The following is a 17,781-nucleotide window of genomic DNA, read 5'->3' as shown; positions in this document are numbered from 1 at the left end:
AAAAATGTAAATAGCTTACATCCTTGCCTCAATAAAAGCCTCTCATAATATAATCTAAGTTTTTTCTTATTAAAGATTTGCAATGCCTAGAGTTTAGGAATGTAAATACTAATTTTGATTTTACAGGGCAAAAGGTGAGGGAATAGAAAGAGTCAGAGAATAGCCTGAAAGTGAATAGTCTCTGAATCACCCACCCTTTGTTTTTATCTCTTTAAACAATTTCTGAAATCTGTTTGGAAGTGGCGAGGCCTGTTTTAAAACCCCCAGGCACCAGCCAGGGAACACATCTCCCAGAGGAATCATACAGTGTCCTAGAAGAGAAGGAAGAACCTTTTGTAAGGTTTGGGTTCCCCCTGGAGGATTCAGAGGAGAGTATAGGGAAGCAAGGGGTCAGTTCTAGATGGGTTGCTGTTTGTAAATCAGGATTAGAATAAACCGGGATTGATTAGGATCTAGGTGCTGTGATAAATTGAGGGTGTTTACTAATTGGGTAATCTAGTAAGAGTAGGGAGTAGTAAAGCGGGTCTGGGGCATCACTGGTGACAAAACAACAATCATTCAAAGAGGGGGTGGTTAAAGCATACAGTTGACCTTGGGAGACACAGTGCTTCCTGTTGTAAGGGGAAGACTTAACCAGGGGAGATACAAATCTTGCACCCAAAGACCTTAGGAGATAGAGAATCCCCACTTCGAAGCTGTAGGTGCTGTACAGCTATGGTTTCAAAGTGAACACTTTCGTGTGCTGATGATGCAATATAGAGTTGAAATATTTAGAGGGAGATACAGGGAGAAAGTAAAGAGAGGAGTGGGAATAAAAGGAAAAGGACAGGGAAGGGGCAATGAAGGTGTGCATGGTTTTTGTCCTCTTTACCTTCTTGAGTTAGGATCTTTTCTTCTTGATGCCTAGCCCAGTGTCTAGCACTTAATCAATATGCAATAAATATTTATTGAATGAATTAATCCTTCAACCAATTTTGGTTCCGAAATGCCAGGGAAGAAGGGCCAATGAACTGACATATATTGAGAACTGCATCTATGCCAGGTGTAGTGCTAAATCTTTTGTGAAATAATGTAGGCTCAACTGCTCTCTCTCAACTTACCTACAAGTTAGAATGTATCTAGTGACCTGTGGGGAGTAGGGATTGGATGATACAGGTCAGTGTTGGTCTCAGTAGGTTAAGCGTCTGCCTTCCGGTCAGGTCATGATCTCATGGTCCTGGGATCCAGCCCCATGTCAGGCTCTCTGCTCAGCAGTGAGTCTGCTTCACATTCTCCGTCTCTCTCAAATAAATAAATAAATAAATCTTAAAAAAGAAGAAAAAAGGAGGGTTGGGATGTCATAGATACTATTGGTTTCCCAAAATATAAATTGTTTTATAGTATTTTTTTCTAATGATAAAACACAAGATCACTTCGGTGCAGAATATCACAATTACCGAATAGCGCCTATGTTCTCATAGCATCTGGTACTCCTTTCACAGAGACTTTTTACAACTGTAAGTTATTTGAATAATCATTTTAGAGTCTTTTTCACTCTGTATGATGTAATTTCGAGGAACTAAAGACTCTTTTTGCTCACCACGCCCCCAAAGTGTTACGCAGTATCTGACTACTAATGCTAATTTTAACTGCCTTTTTTTTAATTAATATGTCACGAACTTCCCCATTCATTACATAGTTCTGTAGAAAGGCTTAAGCTGTTGTGTGCTCTCGGTACTTTTTTTTTTTTTTAACGTCCTAAGATTCTGCAAGAAACATTTCAAACTTCTAGAGCAGCTCAAACTAACCCTTTTCGCTTTCCCGAGGTAAAGACATCTCGCGATAACAACATCGCGTGGGACACTGAGGCCACCCCCCCTAAGATGTTAGTGCGCATGTGTAGCTCGCCCGGAAACTACCGCAGTGGCTGCCGGGAGAGGGCGGAAAGCCAGGAAGTAAACATTGACGGATTGACTTCGTTTTTGTCGGGTGGTGTTGGGCTGGGTAAGGAAATGTGGGAATTTGGGGATCGGGAGGAGGTGAAGCTGGAAAACTCCGGAAAATAGGCCGGAGTGCCTACTTAAGATTTTATTTATTTGTCAGAGAGAGAGCGTCTGCACGCACAAGCAGGGTGAGTGGCCCAAAGAGGGAGAAGCAGGGTCCATGCTGAGCAAGGAGCCCGATGGTTTGGGGTGGGGGGGCGGTGCGGGGTACTGGATCCCAGAACCCTGGGATCATGACCTGAGCGGATAGTGATACTTCTTAGGTACATCGTTACAGCAATGATGAATTCCAGGTCGAGGAGGGAACGGGGATTGGGGACCGAGAAGAAAGCCGCCGTCCTAGGCCTCAGACTCTGTAACTGAGGCTTAAGCTGTTGTGTGTTCTCGGTACTTTTTTTTTTTTTTTAAGGCCCGGCCAGACCAGAATTGTGTCTTTAACGGTTTTTAGAGGAAGAATTATCAGATGTTATTGGAGCTTCACTTCCCAGCTATTAGCCGCTTGTGGCTCCTGAGCACTTGAAATATGGCTAGTCTGAATACGTGTAAAATCTGTATCAGATTTTAAAGACTTTATTTTTTTTTATGTTGCTTGCATGTTAAAATAATATGTTGGATATATTGGATTAAATTAAGATGTTGTAAAAGTAATTTTACCAGCTTCTTTTTACTATCTTAATATTAACTGGAACGCTTAAAGTGATGTATGAGGCTGACATATTTATCTTGGACAGCCTCGCATTGAAGGATTTTACGCTTGTGTAGTGGAATGTGACATGATCAGACTTGTGTTCTAAAAAAAATAACACTGCAGTGTGGAGAACTGATTGGAAAGAAGGACAGGAGAGCAATAAGGAAGGAAAAGTAATAACTTATATTCAAATGGTAGCATTGGAAAATAGAGAGAAGTAGATAAATTTGAATGCTATTCAGAAGGTGAAAAAAACAATACTTACTGATTAAATATTTATGGAGCTTAGCTGGAACACATATGTAAAGGTATGAGTGGTATTTTTCATTAAGAGAGGAAACAGTGAATGGAGACGACATTCCATGGAGAAGATCATGAGTTTGAATTAAGCTTTGTTGAGTTTAGGTGTCTCTGAGACCCTCTAAATGGAGATGCTGTGAAGTAAGCAGTTGGAATATATGTATCTGAAGCTCAGATAAAATATCTGGAGAGGAGAAATAAGTTGGAGAGCTAACAGTGGTATATTGTGGCTATTTAAGCCTTAGAAATAGATGAGCTTGTCTACTGATGGAGTCCAGAGTGATGAAAGAGACTCTAGGACTGAGCCTTGTGGAGTCCAAAATTAAATAACTAGACAGAAATAGATGAAGGCAGGAGCAGCAGGAGAGATTCAAGAAAAACCAAGAGATAATAGTGTCACTTAAGCCAAGAGATAAGAATGTTTCAAGAAGGGAATGTTTCAAATAGTGTCACTTAAGCCAAAAGATAAGCATGTTTCAACAAGGGCCGCCTGGGTGGCTCAGTTGGTTGAGCGTCCATTCAGCTGATGTCATGCTCTTAGGGTCCTGGGATTGAGCCTCATGTCTGTCCAGGTTCCCGCTCAGCAGGGAGTCCACTTTTCTCCCTCCCTCTCCCTCTGCCCCCACCCCTCGCCTGTGCACGTGCTCTCTTTCCCTCTAAAATAAATAAATTTTGGGTCACCTGGGTGGCTCCGTGAGTTAAGTGTCTGCCTTTGGCTTGGGTCATGATCCCAGGGTCCTGGGATAGAGCCCCATGTCGGGCTCCCTGCTCAGCGGGGAGTCTGCTTTTCCCTCTGCCCCTCTCCCTGCTCATTCTCCCCCCCCACACACACACAAATAAATAAATAAAATCTTTAAAATAAATTTTAAATAAAATATTTTTTTAAAAGGGAAGGAAAAGAACTGAAAAATGTCTAGTGGATTTAGCACATTGATCATTGATAACTTAGTGGTAACTCTTCAGAGAGATAGGAGGTAGAAGCTAAATTAGAGTGACTGAGGAAGGAAGTAGAAGATGGGAAAATAAAGGCAGTGGATATAGATAACTCTTAAGCCATTTCATCTTCTAGGAAAATAGGACACTGTTTACTCATGTAGGGTTAATGTGCTAGAAAAGTTTGAGACACATAGAGAAATTCAGGAGTATTAATGAGAGAAAGAGTCTTACGAAATTTTAAGTACACATGTGTATGTTTCTCTCCATCTGTAAATTAGAGTTGAGGGAGGAACTGCAAACAGTATATAGAGACTTTTTGTAGAGGGGAAAGAGACCCTTCCTTCACAGATACTATAAGAACATATGAAATATTCTGTATAAATGAGACTGCAGTATGTGTTATTAGGGTGTACTTTTGATAGTTTCACTGATGAAGGCCTGGTTTATGCTAATATATATATATATATTTTTTTTTTTTTTTTTTCCCACAGAGGGGTCCAGATAACCATGTCAGCTGCAGCTGTGGATGCAGTTAATGCGGCCCCCCTGTCGGGGTCCAAAGAAATGAGTCTGGAGGAACCAAAGAAGATGACCAGAGAGGACTGGAGAAAGAAGAAGGAGCTAGAAGAACAGCGAAAACTGGGTAATGCTCCAGCAGAAGTTGATGAAGAAGGAAAGTAAGTACATTCATTGCATGATCTGTTCATTCAAAATTCAAATTTATGTCTACTTAGTTTAGCAATTTCTCATCTTTTGCTTTGACAGGAAGCTATTTTTACCATTTATATTCTTTCTGTTTTTATTATTTTATCAAATTCATATGTTAAGATTTAATAATAAAGTATCGAAGGGCTTCTAATGAACAGCAGTCATCACTTTCAACTCTCCGCACTTGCTGTCCCACTCCGCAAAAGTGACTACTTTTAAATCTTTCTATTTTGAGTTTTTCCGGGCGATACCTCCACATCTCTAAATAATGTATCCACATCATTATTTTAATCAACTCTAGGCATCATTAGCTAGCTTCTTGCTCTTTTAAGATTTATCTACTAGCATGCATCCCTGTCTTCCTTCTCTCTCTCCCGACTTCAGTTCTATCACTATTCTTAGTTGCTATATTGGAAATTTTTTCACTCTAAAATAAATTACTTTCCTTATTTTTAGGTGTGTGTTTTTGTTTGTTTGTTTGTTTTTACTGCATTATAGATATTGAGCATATTCTCTCTCCACCCTCCCACTGCACTATCTCTCTTCTTACAGTCTGTATAGGCTACCTTTGTAATTATAATACCAATCATTTTCAAACTTTATTCTTAAAATATATATATATTTTTTTAAATTACAGAGACATCAACCCTCATATACCTCAGTATATTTCTTCAGTGCCATGGTATATTGATCCATCAAAAAGACCTACTTTAAAGCACCAGAGACCACAACCAGAGAAACAAAAGCAGTACAGCTCATCTGGAGAATGGTACAAGAGGGGTGTAAAAGAGGTATGTGGACAACTTTTATATATCTCCTTGTAAAAATGGAGATTTTATTTTAAGAACTTTTCATCAAGTTATATCAGATTATATAACCTTTTACCTGGGATTAAAATTCACAATACATACTACTTTAGTTTCTGTGTTTTATAAGTTTTATGTTCCTACAGGACTTAAACTTTCTTGGGGCGCCTGGGTGGCTCAGTTGGTTAAGCGACTGCCTTCGGCTCAGGTCATGATCCCAGAGTCCTGGGATCGAGCCCCACATCGGCCTCCCTGTTCGGCAGGGGGCCTGCTTCTCCCTCTCCCTCTGCTGCTCCCCCTGCTAGCGCTCTCCTGCTCTCTTGTTCTGTCAAATAAATAAATAAAATCCTTAAAAAAAAAAAACTATTACTATAAAATAAAGTACTTAAACTTTCTCATTTATAAAAGTATGGAGACTAAGTAGTTTTTCTCTTAATGAATAAATCGCTTCACTAGACAATATAGTAATGAGAGCCAAAATTATTTGTAACTTATTCAGAAGTAAAACATTTTGTTTGTCTTTATATCCATTTATAGAATTCCATAACTACTAAGTACCGCAAGGGAGCATGTGAAAATTGTGGGGCCATGACACACAAAAAGAAAGACTGCTTTGAGGTAAGTTCAGTTTTGAGAATTTTAGAAACTTTTCAGAAAGCCTCTTTCTTTTTTCCTGTCAAAGAGCTTAATTCTGTTTTTCTGAAATTACCTAAATTTTGGTACAAGTTAAATAAAAATTAATTTGAGTGAAATTAGTTTAGCACCATCAAAATTTTCTGCTGGGAGAGTAACTGATAATTGAACAACCCATAAACTCCCATGATATGTTCATGCTTGCTTTGTAAAGGTCATCTGAAACTTTCCTCTAGGCTACAGGAACTTGGGAAAAGGTTTGATTTTATTCTATTTCCCAGAGACCTAGGCGAGTTGGAGCAAAATTTACAGGTACTAATATAGCTCCAGATGAACATGTCCAGCCTCAGCTGATGTTTGACTATGATGGGAAGAGGGATCGGTGGAATGGCTACAATCCAGAGGAACACATGAAAATTGTGGAAGAATATGCCAAAGTTGATCTGGTGAGCAAAGTTCCCTGCTTTCCCACACTCTTTAAAGAATGTATGTTTTGCTGTGTCATTGATTAAGCAACTCTGTTTTTCAAGTCTTCGAGCAATATAAAGATGGTGGCATTTTTATTATAGTAGTAGAAAGTCTGATGGAATAGTGAAAATAAAGTGTGCTAACCGTATTGGCAGTGGTTTCTTCTTATTTGATACTTGTATTGTTTTTTACTTCCTGAGGTTGCATGAGAAATTGGAAGCATGAGAAGGATTAGGTATCTAAGGCTTTTGGCTTTTTAAGGTTATAAACTCTTTCCCGGCCCCACACACTGCATCTCGTCTGGGCCTATTTTACAGTTGTCTCACGTAGCATTTGAGAGAAGTGAAAGGAGACTAGAATGATGCATTTCAGAAAAATGAATTTTATTTTCATTCATCTTCAGTTTTTTTTGTTACGATTTTACCTACTCACCCCCATTCCTTAAAGTCCACAGTCACGCTGCCCTTTGTTTTTTCTTAAGTAGAGTTTACATTTAAAAATCATGGGATTTCACATAATGTAAATTTCATCTGTTCTTGACCAAAGAAATATATGATAATTTTGGGCCTGCCGGGCAGGCATCAGTCATCTGGGGTCAGGTGACAGCTGCCACTTTTGGACAGGGCTTGTTCTCTGCAGTTTCATCACTGGCACTGTTTGACTCAGTTTACATTAATGCGTAGTTGAAACAGGAGTTGATAACTCCTGTTATTTAGAAATCATAGATCTAGAGCTACGAGAAATCTCAAAGAGATGACCTGTTTAGTGACCTTTCTGAAAACAATAAATATATTGATTTTAAGTATATAAAAATCAAATGTTCATTTGAATGTTGTAAAGTAAATTTCAAATGTTTCCTTTTTTGTTAGGCAAAACGAACACTGAAAGCCCAGAAACTCCAAGAAGAATTAGCCTCAGGAAAATTAGTGGAACAGGCTGTAAGTAATAAAAATGATCCATTAAAAAAATTCAAACTCTTAGTAAACAAAAAATGAAAATCAAAACAAGAATTCATCTTATATCTCTCCGGTTAGAAAAGATTTAGCAAGAGAGGAGTGCGATTGAGGGGAAAGACTAAAACTGGCACTTCTATACCTTGTGTCAAGGAACATACCTTGACATAATCATTTTGGAAAGACTGTTGCCATAAGATATTTATATACGTTTTCTGGAATTAAATCAGTAGGTCCTTCCATCCTAAAGAATTTTCTAGTAATCAGAAAAAAAAAAGATCACATATGCAAAATGTTCATTGTAGTACTTTTTAAAATAGCAAGAAATTGAAATAGCTTAAACAGGAATAGGGAGTTGGTGAAGTAAACTGTCCTACATCTGCATGATAGAATGTTGCATAGCTCTTAAAATGGCTTTTATCAATACTTTGTAACAACAGTGAATAACACATTTAAATAACATATGAAAAAAATATTGTAATATCACATAGGAAAAAAATCAGAGTACTGATTCTCATTCACTGTAGAATTAGTAAATTTTTCTTTGTATTTTTACTAGTAGTTTCTACATTTTCCATAATTACTAATAATTTTATAGCGGAGTAAAAATTTATCGTAAAGATGTATTGCAACCAATTTTTTATTCATGACAACTTAATAGTTAATGTATATTGTGCTTATTAAAAGTTTTCTTTTTACAAATTGATGGCACACATAAATAATAAGTTAAACATTTGGAGTTTAAATTCCTAAAAAAGACTCAGCAAGTATGAATTACAAACAGACCTAAGTAAATAATCACCAAGTGAGCAGTCACTGAGGCCACCTGGCAGGCAGGTTCACAGCACAGGTAAAAAGAGAGATGTTTATTATAGCTCTGCCCTTGGCCAGCTAGGGGGTCATAGAAAAAAGTAATTCATTTCTCTGAGCCTCAGTTTATCATCTCAAATAGAGACAACAACACCTACCCCTCAGGAGGCCTAGCATCATATCAGATAGTAAATAAACACTTGGTAATTGGTAACTATTATTATTACCAACTCTGGAAAAAGGAAAACGGCCTGTTTCTCTTATTCTAGTATATTTTCTGTTTGTTGTAAACACAGTCTAATTTATTTCGCCAGTAAGCATACTTAAATGTATATAGGGGACTGATGATTTTTGCACACTTCAGTACTTGGATATTAATATTAATTATATGCAGTAGAATAGTCTACTATAGAGATTGAACTTTCTGTATGGCAGTATAAATGTTTTTTTTGTTGTCCTAGCAATTTGTGGGAACAAAAAACATATTTCTGGGATGCCTGGCTGGTTCACTCAGTAGAAAGTGCAACTCTTGATCTCGGGGTTGTGAGTTCAAACCCCACATTGGGTGTAGAGATTACTTAAAAAATAAAATTAAAAAAAAAAGATATATATTTTTTTGATGCTGAAAGTAATACATACTCTGAAAAAATAGAAAATTATAAAGAAGAAAGTAAGTGTCTCCTGTGTTAACTATTAACCTTTTGAAGTCGGCCTTTCCAGGTCCCACTCCACCTACCCACATATTATCTATATGTGTGTAATTATAATACAACATGTTTTTAACATGGATTTCATCTTTACGTACTTATTTATCACCTACTCTTTCAATTAATATATAGTGCAATGAGTTCATGTCATTGAGCTCTGTCATTAAATATAGACCTATTTTTATGTAAATTCACATGGTTCAAAACTCAAAGCAATTTAAGAAGATATGCAGTAAAAAGTCTCCCATCCTTGCCTCCACCTACCCTCTCTCTAAACATCACCCCCCCCCCCAAAATCTGTTTTATTTTTCTTGTGGGATCCTTTCAGAGTTTCACAAACAAAAACAAATATATAATGTTATTCCCACCTTTCTCTCCCCCTTTTTTAAACAATAACAGCAAAAAAAAGGGTAGCAAATTATATGTTTTTTTTCCTGCAAATTGGATAAAATCACTTTTAATGGATGTTCAGTGTTCAATGAGTGCACTAATTTATATAACCAACTGTCTATTATTAATTTGATTTTTCCCAGATTTTTGATGTTATTCAACACTGTAAATCACATTCTTGTACATACCTCTTTATATAATTGACATATTATTCTCTTAGGATAAATTCCTAATGTGTAATTGTTGATGCAATGAGTATTTTTATTTAAAATTTTGATGTCATATCACTTAGGCACCATTCAGGAAAGCTGTACAAATTTATGCCCCATCTATATTTATATATCTCAATCATTGTGTTTGTATAAAGAGGATAGATATATTCATACACACTCATATTTCCACATTCCCCCACTCATGCTCTAAGGTACTCTTTTTAACCTTTGAAGCCTTTTAAAGGAACATGATAAAATGCTGACTACTTTGCTATAGGCCTTTTGTGTAGAGAAAATCCTGACCAATGCTAATGAAGGAAGGTTGTCTTTGTGATGAGGATCTCAGACTCTCCTTAAATTACAATATGGTGTCACTTGAGTAGATTCCTTCATTGCCTGAATTTTACAAAAGCTGTTTTGGCTCTAAAGGTACTTATTACATGATCCTGGTAAGATGTTCTTTTTAGATTTGATAGAAAATTCGTGAGGTTTAGCAAAAATGGTATATGCCTGAAGGTTAACATATAAGAAATGAATATATATTGGGTACATTGGTCATTTTAATGTTCCTCTTACCTTTGTGTGATTATAATCCTATATCACTGAAAATTCTCTAGAAATTTTCTGGCTTTGTAGACAGTCTGATAAAATTATTCACAATAATATACTTGTATTCAGAACTTACATGCTGATTACAGTAAGAAATATGAGGATTTGTTCAGTTAGATTTAAATTATATTATTTTACCTATGTATTTAAAGTGTTAAATAATCACTAGATTCAGTGGAGTAAAATTACAAATTCTTTTTCTTCTTGAATGATGCAGAATTCTCCAAAACACCAGTGGGGAGAAGAGGAACCAAACTCTCAGATGGTAATAAATATTTACCCTGTCTGGGTATACATTAAATTTTTCAATTTCTGATGGCTAATAATAATAATAATAATAGCTTTAAGAAATATAAGTGAATAAGAGTTTGGTTACAGGGAAAGCAAGAACTAGATATTGTTCTTTTTTTCTTATAATTTGTTTTTCCTTCTTTCCCCTTCCTTTAGGAAAAAGATCATAATAGTGAAGATGAGGATGAAGATAAATATGCAGATGATATTGACATGCCTGGACAGAACTTTGACTCTAAAAGACGAATTACTGTCCGGAATCTCAGGATTCGAGAAGATATTGCAAAAGTAAGCCTTGCCAACTTAACATACACATTCAAAAAATGTTTGTCTTCCCACCCCAAATTTTGTCTACTCATATGGTATCTGGACAGTATATAGGCGATATAGGCCATTTTTCTCTTCGTCTGTACCTCGGAAATGCATACACACATGTAATGATCATGATTAACTCCTCTGCTTAATCTGCTGAAATCTTTTTTGACAGAAGTAAACATTAATGCAGCCTTAAAACATTTTCCCTTCTAGTATTTGCGGAATTTAGATCCAAATTCTGCTTACTATGATCCCAAAACTAGAGCGATGAGAGAGAATCCCTATGCCAACGCAGGAAAGAATCCAGATGAGTAAGTATCAAGTTAAATGTATAGATTTCAAGGTGGGGGAGGAGAGTTTTTAATCATAAAACTGAATCTGAGTTAAAATGAACATCATCTGTGGTTGGGTCAGAAAAGAATTAACTTTCCTTAAAGAACAATTTGTTTTTTATTTATTTTTTATTTTTTTTATTTTTTATTTTTTTTTTTATTTTTTATTTTTTTTAACATTAGTCCAGCTTCATCTTTAATCACATTAATTCAGTAACATGTTATAATTGGAAGATGAAAGACTAGTGCTTTATTTACATAAACGATAAATGAGCAATTTCTGAATTGAAGCACATCAATACACACTGCATTGTCATGTTGACCTTACTGTCATTGAGGTCAATAAATGTGTGAATCCTCAGAATATTATCCCATCAAAACCAGAGGCAAATCTCCCAAGTCTCCAGGGATGTTTCCATTCACTCCTTTATCCTCTAGTCTGAGGCTAGCTGATGTTAGATAGATGGAATGCAATATTTGAAGTGGAGGGGAAAAAAGACCAGGCTTGGTGACCCACTGGGTGATACCTAGCATATATTGTTGCCTGCAGCTGGGAAGGGGTAGTTAGCATACTCTTACTCACCAAATAAGTGAACCACAGATGGGACCTCTGACACGTTTCAGCTGAGCATCTTGCTTTGAGGACCAACAATGCAATTTACTGACAACTGGAAACCTGGCACAAAGATGCCATATCTACAGCAGCTGGCTAGAATTGACTCTTTTGCCACCACATTGTGCCTTTCTGCCAGGATATTACAACCCTGAAACTTCCAGAAAGTGGTCGCTTTTCTGTTCAGAGAGTAGCTGCTATTCTTTTCTTCGATCTCCTGTTGAGTTTGTAGGTGTTCTGAATGGTTTGATAACTATCTAGCTGAATTCCTGGGACCAGACGAAATTTCACAATTTGTTTTTTTAAATTTGCATTTACAGAGTGAGCTATGCAGGGGATAACTTCGTCAGATACACGGGAGATACCATTTCCATGGCTCAGACACAGTGTAAGTGTTTGCTCTATGTCAAGATATTTTATATCCGCTCAAAAGAAATTTGGAGGCATATTTAAAAGCTTGTTTTCAAGAAGTATGCAATAAATGTAGCCAAGAACTCATTAAGATGTTTTTGATCATTATAGTGTTTGCTTGGGAAGCCTATGACAAGGGATCTGAAGTGCATCTGCAGGCCGATCCTACAAAACTAGAGCTGTTGTACAAGTCCTTCAAAGTCAAAAAAGAAGACTTCAAAGAACAGCAGAAAGAGAGCATCTTGGAAAAGGTAATTTTGACCAAAATGCTAAAAAAAAAAAATGCTCATTAAAGAGAAGTGACCAGTTAATGAACATTTGATTTACATTTGGACTACAACACAGAGAGTCCCTTTTAATTTGTTAGGAATAGTTCTACCCTCCCATTGATTTAATCGTATACATTATTGGTATAGCTGTATCAGGAAGCTTTTGCAGCAAAACAAACCATGGAAAAACTTAGTAGCTTAAAATAAACTTTTTTTTTTTAAGATTTTATTTATTTGCCAGAGAGAGACACAGCGAGAGAGGGAACACAAGCAGGGGGAGTGGGAGAAGGAGAAGCAGGCTCCCCACTGAGCAGGGAGCCCAATGCGGGGCTCGATCCCAGGACCCTGGGATTATGACGTGAGCCGAAGGCAGACGCTTAACGACTGAGCCACCCAGTCACCTCTTAAACATTTGTTGTTTCTCATGATTTTGTATGTCAGCTGGGTCTCCTGGTCTGGGCCTGCCCATGTGAAGCTGGATGATCCAAAATGGCCTCATTCTAGTCTCTAGCAGTTAGCAGGTTAATTATCCTAAGAGGCCTCATCTGAAACAGCTCATCTCTGCCCCATGTGGGCTCTCATCCTGTGGTGGGCTAGTCCAGCATCAGTAGGCATTCTCAGGGTAGCAGACACTGGAACAAAAAGTATGTCCCAAGGTACAAGTGCTTTTCAGGGCTTTGCTTGCATCACATTTGCCACTTTCCCACAGGCCTGAACAAGTAACATGGCCAGGCCCAGATTCAGAGGGTGGAGAAACTGTCTCTTGAGGGGAAGAGTAGCAAAGTCATGTGGCAAATGGGCATGCATACAAGAATAAGAGGAACTGATGGCCATTTTGTAATCTACACACTCAACAGGTGAATAGCAACTGGAGACATCTTTTATTTTCCTATAAAAATTTTATGGCTTTTTTTTTTTAATTGTATTTTGTATAACAAAGGCCATAATGAATATTCTTTTAATGATTCTGATTAGAAATAAACCCATCAGTAGAGATTTGAGTGCAAATCTTTGCTGTAAAATATATTTAATAATGTTCAATGTTCTTTTAGTATGGTGGCCAAGAACACTTGGATGCCCCTCCAGCTGAATTGCTTTTAGCTCAGACTGAAGATTATGTGGAGTATTCAAGGCATGGGACAGTCATCAAAGGACAGGAGCGGGCTGTCGCCTGCTCTAAATATGAGGAGGACGTGAAGATCCACAATCACACAGTATGTGCTAAACCAGAACCATTTGGTGTCCTTGTTAGCATTTTGCTCTGGGTTATATTTTCTTATTACAACTTCATTAGCAAGTCATTGTTGTGCTTGTTTTCTTTTTTTTTTTTACATTTTAATTTTGTTTTATGAAATTTTTCCAAAAATACAAAAAATGTGAAAGAATACTATTATGTTCACCCACATACCCACTACCTAGATTAAGAAATTTTTTGCATGTTGCCATATATGCTTTGTCTGGAGCATGTGTGTGTGTGTGTGTATGCATGTGAATATAATATATGTATAAAATTTATATTTGTATTTTTTTTAACTAAAACATTTGAAAATCACAGATAAGATATTTCACCCACAGAAACTGTATCATGTAACTCCTAAAATTAAGGATATTCCCTACCATAACTATATTAACATTGTCACACTTTAAAAAAATTGACATGACTCCTTAATATCATCTAATCTCTAGTTCTTAATCACATTATTAAAGTATACACAAAAATGCCTTTAAATAGGTGGTTTGTTTTTGTTTTGAGTCAGAATCCATTCAGAGTTCATTTTGGTTGTTATGTCTCTTTTTCTCTATCTCCCCTTTTTCATGACAGCAACTCTTAAACAGATCAGGCCAGTTATTTTGTAAACGTGTCATATTCTGTGATTTTCTGATTCCTAGTGATACTATACAATTTATTCCTTTATCTTCTACATGTCCTATAAACAGGAATTCAGAGCTAAAGACTTGATTAGTTATAAGTTCAGTATTTTGACAAGAACATATGTGATGCAGAATTCATAATTCATACTTTTTTATGATGCGTTCTGCATCACATCATAAAACATATGTTATTTCTATACTCTTGAAGTACTCAAACTACAGTTGTCTAAGTTGGATCAAAAACTGAACTACCTATAGGAGCCAGGCCAGTAATTGTATATGAGCGAAGTGAGCCAGGCACATTGTACAAACAAGGGAGCACAAACCCTGTCTAAAAGTGGCATCCACTGGTCAGCAACAGCCAGTTCTTGCCAAGTGGGATTGTGGGCCCAGAATTTCCCAGTTCTTCTTAATTTTTGAAGAGAAGTCAGATAATCCTAAATTTCTTTACAGTTTTAGGAATGGAATGCGAGACCATTATAATCTAATGGCTGCTTCTTACACTTGAGGTCAGGCTGCACTTTCCCTGTTAGCTAGCCCTGGAATCCCCATAATTTTCCTCCCAAATTACCGTTTAAAGGGCTGTATTATTTTGTACTCATCTCAACAGTAAATGAGAGTTCCCAGTTTCAGGTTCCTCTTTAAGTAACAACTCTCTCTCTGCAGCATATCTGGGGATCTTACTGGAAAGAAGGCCGATGGGGATACAAATGCTGTCACTCTTTTTTCAAGTATTCCTATTGCACTGGAGAAGCCGGCAAGGAGATTGCTGTAAGTAATTGTCTTCTAGTTCTTAAACTGTAAAACAGCCAAAGCTCTTAAGTCAAAATCTATAGGAAACATATTGTCTCATGTTTCAAATTTTAACTTTTTCTTCAATGATGGTAACTATGATACTCAAGTCAAATTACATGTATTTTCCCACAGAATTCAGAGGAATGTATTATAAATGATATAACCGGAGAAGAATCTGTGAAAAAACCTCAAACCCTCATGGAGGTAAGTCTATAATCATTTGTCCTGAATTAAGTCCTGGAATGCTGACTTTAAAATTTACGCCAGAGCTTTGTTTTTGCATTAATAACACTGTAGATTTCAATCCTTCCTGTCAGATGCATCAGGAAAAACTAAAAGAAGATAAGAAGAAGAAGAAGAAGAAGAAAAAGAAGCATCGAAAGAGCAGTTCAGATAGTGATGATGAAGAAAAGAAATACGAAAAATTGAAAAAGGTACTTTGTGAACTCTAAATAGTCAAAGTGATGACAGTATTCTTTATTTGTAGCAACTGTAAGAAATTATCTAGTCCTATCCCTAAGCTCATTTTAAAAATGAGGAAACAAGCCCCAAGTCTGGGTGATTTGTTTAGGTTACCTTGTATCAGGTCTAGAATGCAAATGGAGATTTTTTGTGTGTCTCATATTGCCTTCTTCTTGGAATGTTTGATAAATATCACTAACGTACAGAAGAAATGTGTTTTGTAAAGCTGTTATTTTAGAGTTATTGACTGCCCAGAAAGAATTGCCTTTTAGCTCTATAATTTGTAAATTTCAGCAAGTCCTTGGGAAAAGTCAGAATTGTAGTTTCCACCAGAAGCATCAGTTGTGGACTTCTGTTAGTAAAATGAATCTCACTGAATCTGTTATTAAGTAAAATTTTTTTAACATTGAAAATGTGGTAGAATGTTTTGTGCTACATGAAAATATTGTATCAGCCAAATAGTGATTAGTTACAGCTCGTCAGTAGAAGGGCTGATGCTCAAGCTCTTTCACACGATCTAGGTTTTTGATATAGCAATTTATATTCAGTGGGGTCTTTTGGTATTCTGCTACTTTAGAACAGAAGAGATCTGATGTAGAGCTGTGGTACTCATGTTTTCCCTCTCACTGTAGGCACTGAATGCAGAGGAGGCCCGCCTTCTTCATGTCAAGGAGATCATGCAGATTGATGAGAGGAAGCGGCCTTACAATAGCATATATGAAACTCGGGAACCCACTGAAGAGGAAATGGAGGCCTATAGAATGAAACGTCAGAGACCAGATGACCCCATGGCTTCCTTCCTTGGGCAGTAGTAACTAGTTATAGACAGTCACCCAAGGTAGACACAGCTGATACATTCTTTTCAGCTTCTCGCTGATGATTGTAGGTGGAAAAACCCTTGCTGCCTACTTTAATAAAGACTCCGGAAGTCTCATAGCAAATTCATTTCTTTACACACTGAAGAAACAAAGAAGAAAAAGAGGAAGTACATTAAGTGATATTAAGATTTTATTTCCAGTTTTATATTAGGTGATGTGCAAAGAGGCCTTGGCTCTCTACCTAGCAAGAACGTCTTCTCAACATTTATTAAGTCTCAAACTTTATTTCCTCAATTCTTATGGCCCTTTATCTAGTGTTAGCACACATTTTAAAGGCAGATGAGTTACTCTTTCTCAAAATCACAGTTTCATTTTTTCAAATTACTAGTAACTATAATTGTAGTTATTTGAGTATCATTTGTTTTTGCCTTCTAAGGTTTCCCTGGTCTAAAGCTAAAAAAAATTACTCTATGTTGGGTGTTGAGTTACTGAAAGGAAATCTGTAGAACATATGAATGACTTTATCCCCCATGTCAATCTGTATAGTAATAATTCTGTTTTCTACTTGGTTATAAAATTTTTATTTTTAAAACATTTCCTTGTACTTTACACCCAGAACTAAATGGATTAGCCTTTGAATGGAAAAAATAACAATTCTGTCATCTTTGAGTCACTGTTGATTGATCAGTACTAGGTCTTTTACCATTCTGGACATGAGCCTTTAGACACAGAAACTCTTTCCTCTATCATAGAGAATATGGTTTGTGATACTATTTGTTGTTTTAATTATGATTGCCTTTATGTAATTATCATGAATATTAAATTTTAAAAGATTGTAGAATATCCATTGTACCTAATCTTCATAGCAAGAAGGTGTCTTTTTGTAAAAATTGCAGAAAGCAAAACCTGAAGTTGAAGGTTTCTTCAAAGAATTATAAGGATAGCTTATAGGGCTATTAATAACTGAGACTGCCATGATCCTCAGGCCTCTCCTAAGAACATTGTGAAGATAATACAGTGAGAGTGGGATCAATGAAAACAGCCTGTTTCAAACACCTGACATAAGTACATTGGCTTTTAACAGCTCACTGGCTTCTAAGCTACCAAAACCCACTAGGATACCGCATTAAGTTACCATCTAAGAAACTGTGCTGGTGAGAGAGAAACAAATTGTCAGGTACTATGGACATAGTATCTAGATTCAGACTAGTGCCAAATTAAAACAGCAATGCAAACAGAGCTCATTCTTACCCATTTCAAGAAAGTCAATGACTTAACGTTTTCATATTCCTACCTTAACATGGAGTGGTTCAACATAAAGTCTGACATTGATGTCTATTTTGTATTTTATTTATCTTTTGTTAATAAAGATATATAATTGAGAAAACAGTGGTTTGTAAT

General features: G+C 36.6%; 1 protein-coding gene across 2 annotated transcripts; it reads left to right on the top strand.

Moving 5' to 3' along the window:
• Window positions 1-1,851: 1,851 nt before the first annotated feature.
• On the top strand, window positions 1,852-17,769 carry SLU7 (spliceosome associated SLU7). Of its 2 annotated transcripts, none has more exons than XM_078066816.1 (16): window positions 1,852-1,983; window positions 4,398-4,583; window positions 5,252-5,405; window positions 5,958-6,038; window positions 6,335-6,499; window positions 7,391-7,459; window positions 10,420-10,467; window positions 10,650-10,781; window positions 11,022-11,119; window positions 12,074-12,141; window positions 12,276-12,415; window positions 13,486-13,647; window positions 14,972-15,076; window positions 15,233-15,304; window positions 15,418-15,534; window positions 16,195-17,769. In XM_078066816.1, exons 2-16 carry the CDS (start codon window positions 4,414-4,416, stop codon window positions 16,372-16,374), a joined length of 1,761 nt encoding a protein of 586 aa, XP_077922942.1. In that variant the 5' UTR covers window positions 1,852-1,983; window positions 4,398-4,413; the 3' UTR covers window positions 16,375-17,769. The 2 variants fall into 2 exon arrangements, with proteins under 2 accessions (XP_077922942.1, XP_035959503.2); XM_036103610.2 differs by having other exon boundaries at window positions 1,905-2,110.
• The last annotated feature ends 12 nt before the right edge of the window (window positions 17,770-17,781 follow it).

This window comes from Halichoerus grypus, chromosome 2 (genome assembly GCF_964656455.1).
Source record: "Halichoerus grypus chromosome 2, mHalGry1.hap1.1, whole genome shotgun sequence".
Taxonomy (NCBI): Eukaryota; Metazoa; Chordata; class Mammalia; order Carnivora; family Phocidae; genus Halichoerus; species Halichoerus grypus.
Note: the sequence above shows the minus strand (reverse complement) of the source record. Positions and strands in the feature narration are given on the sequence as shown.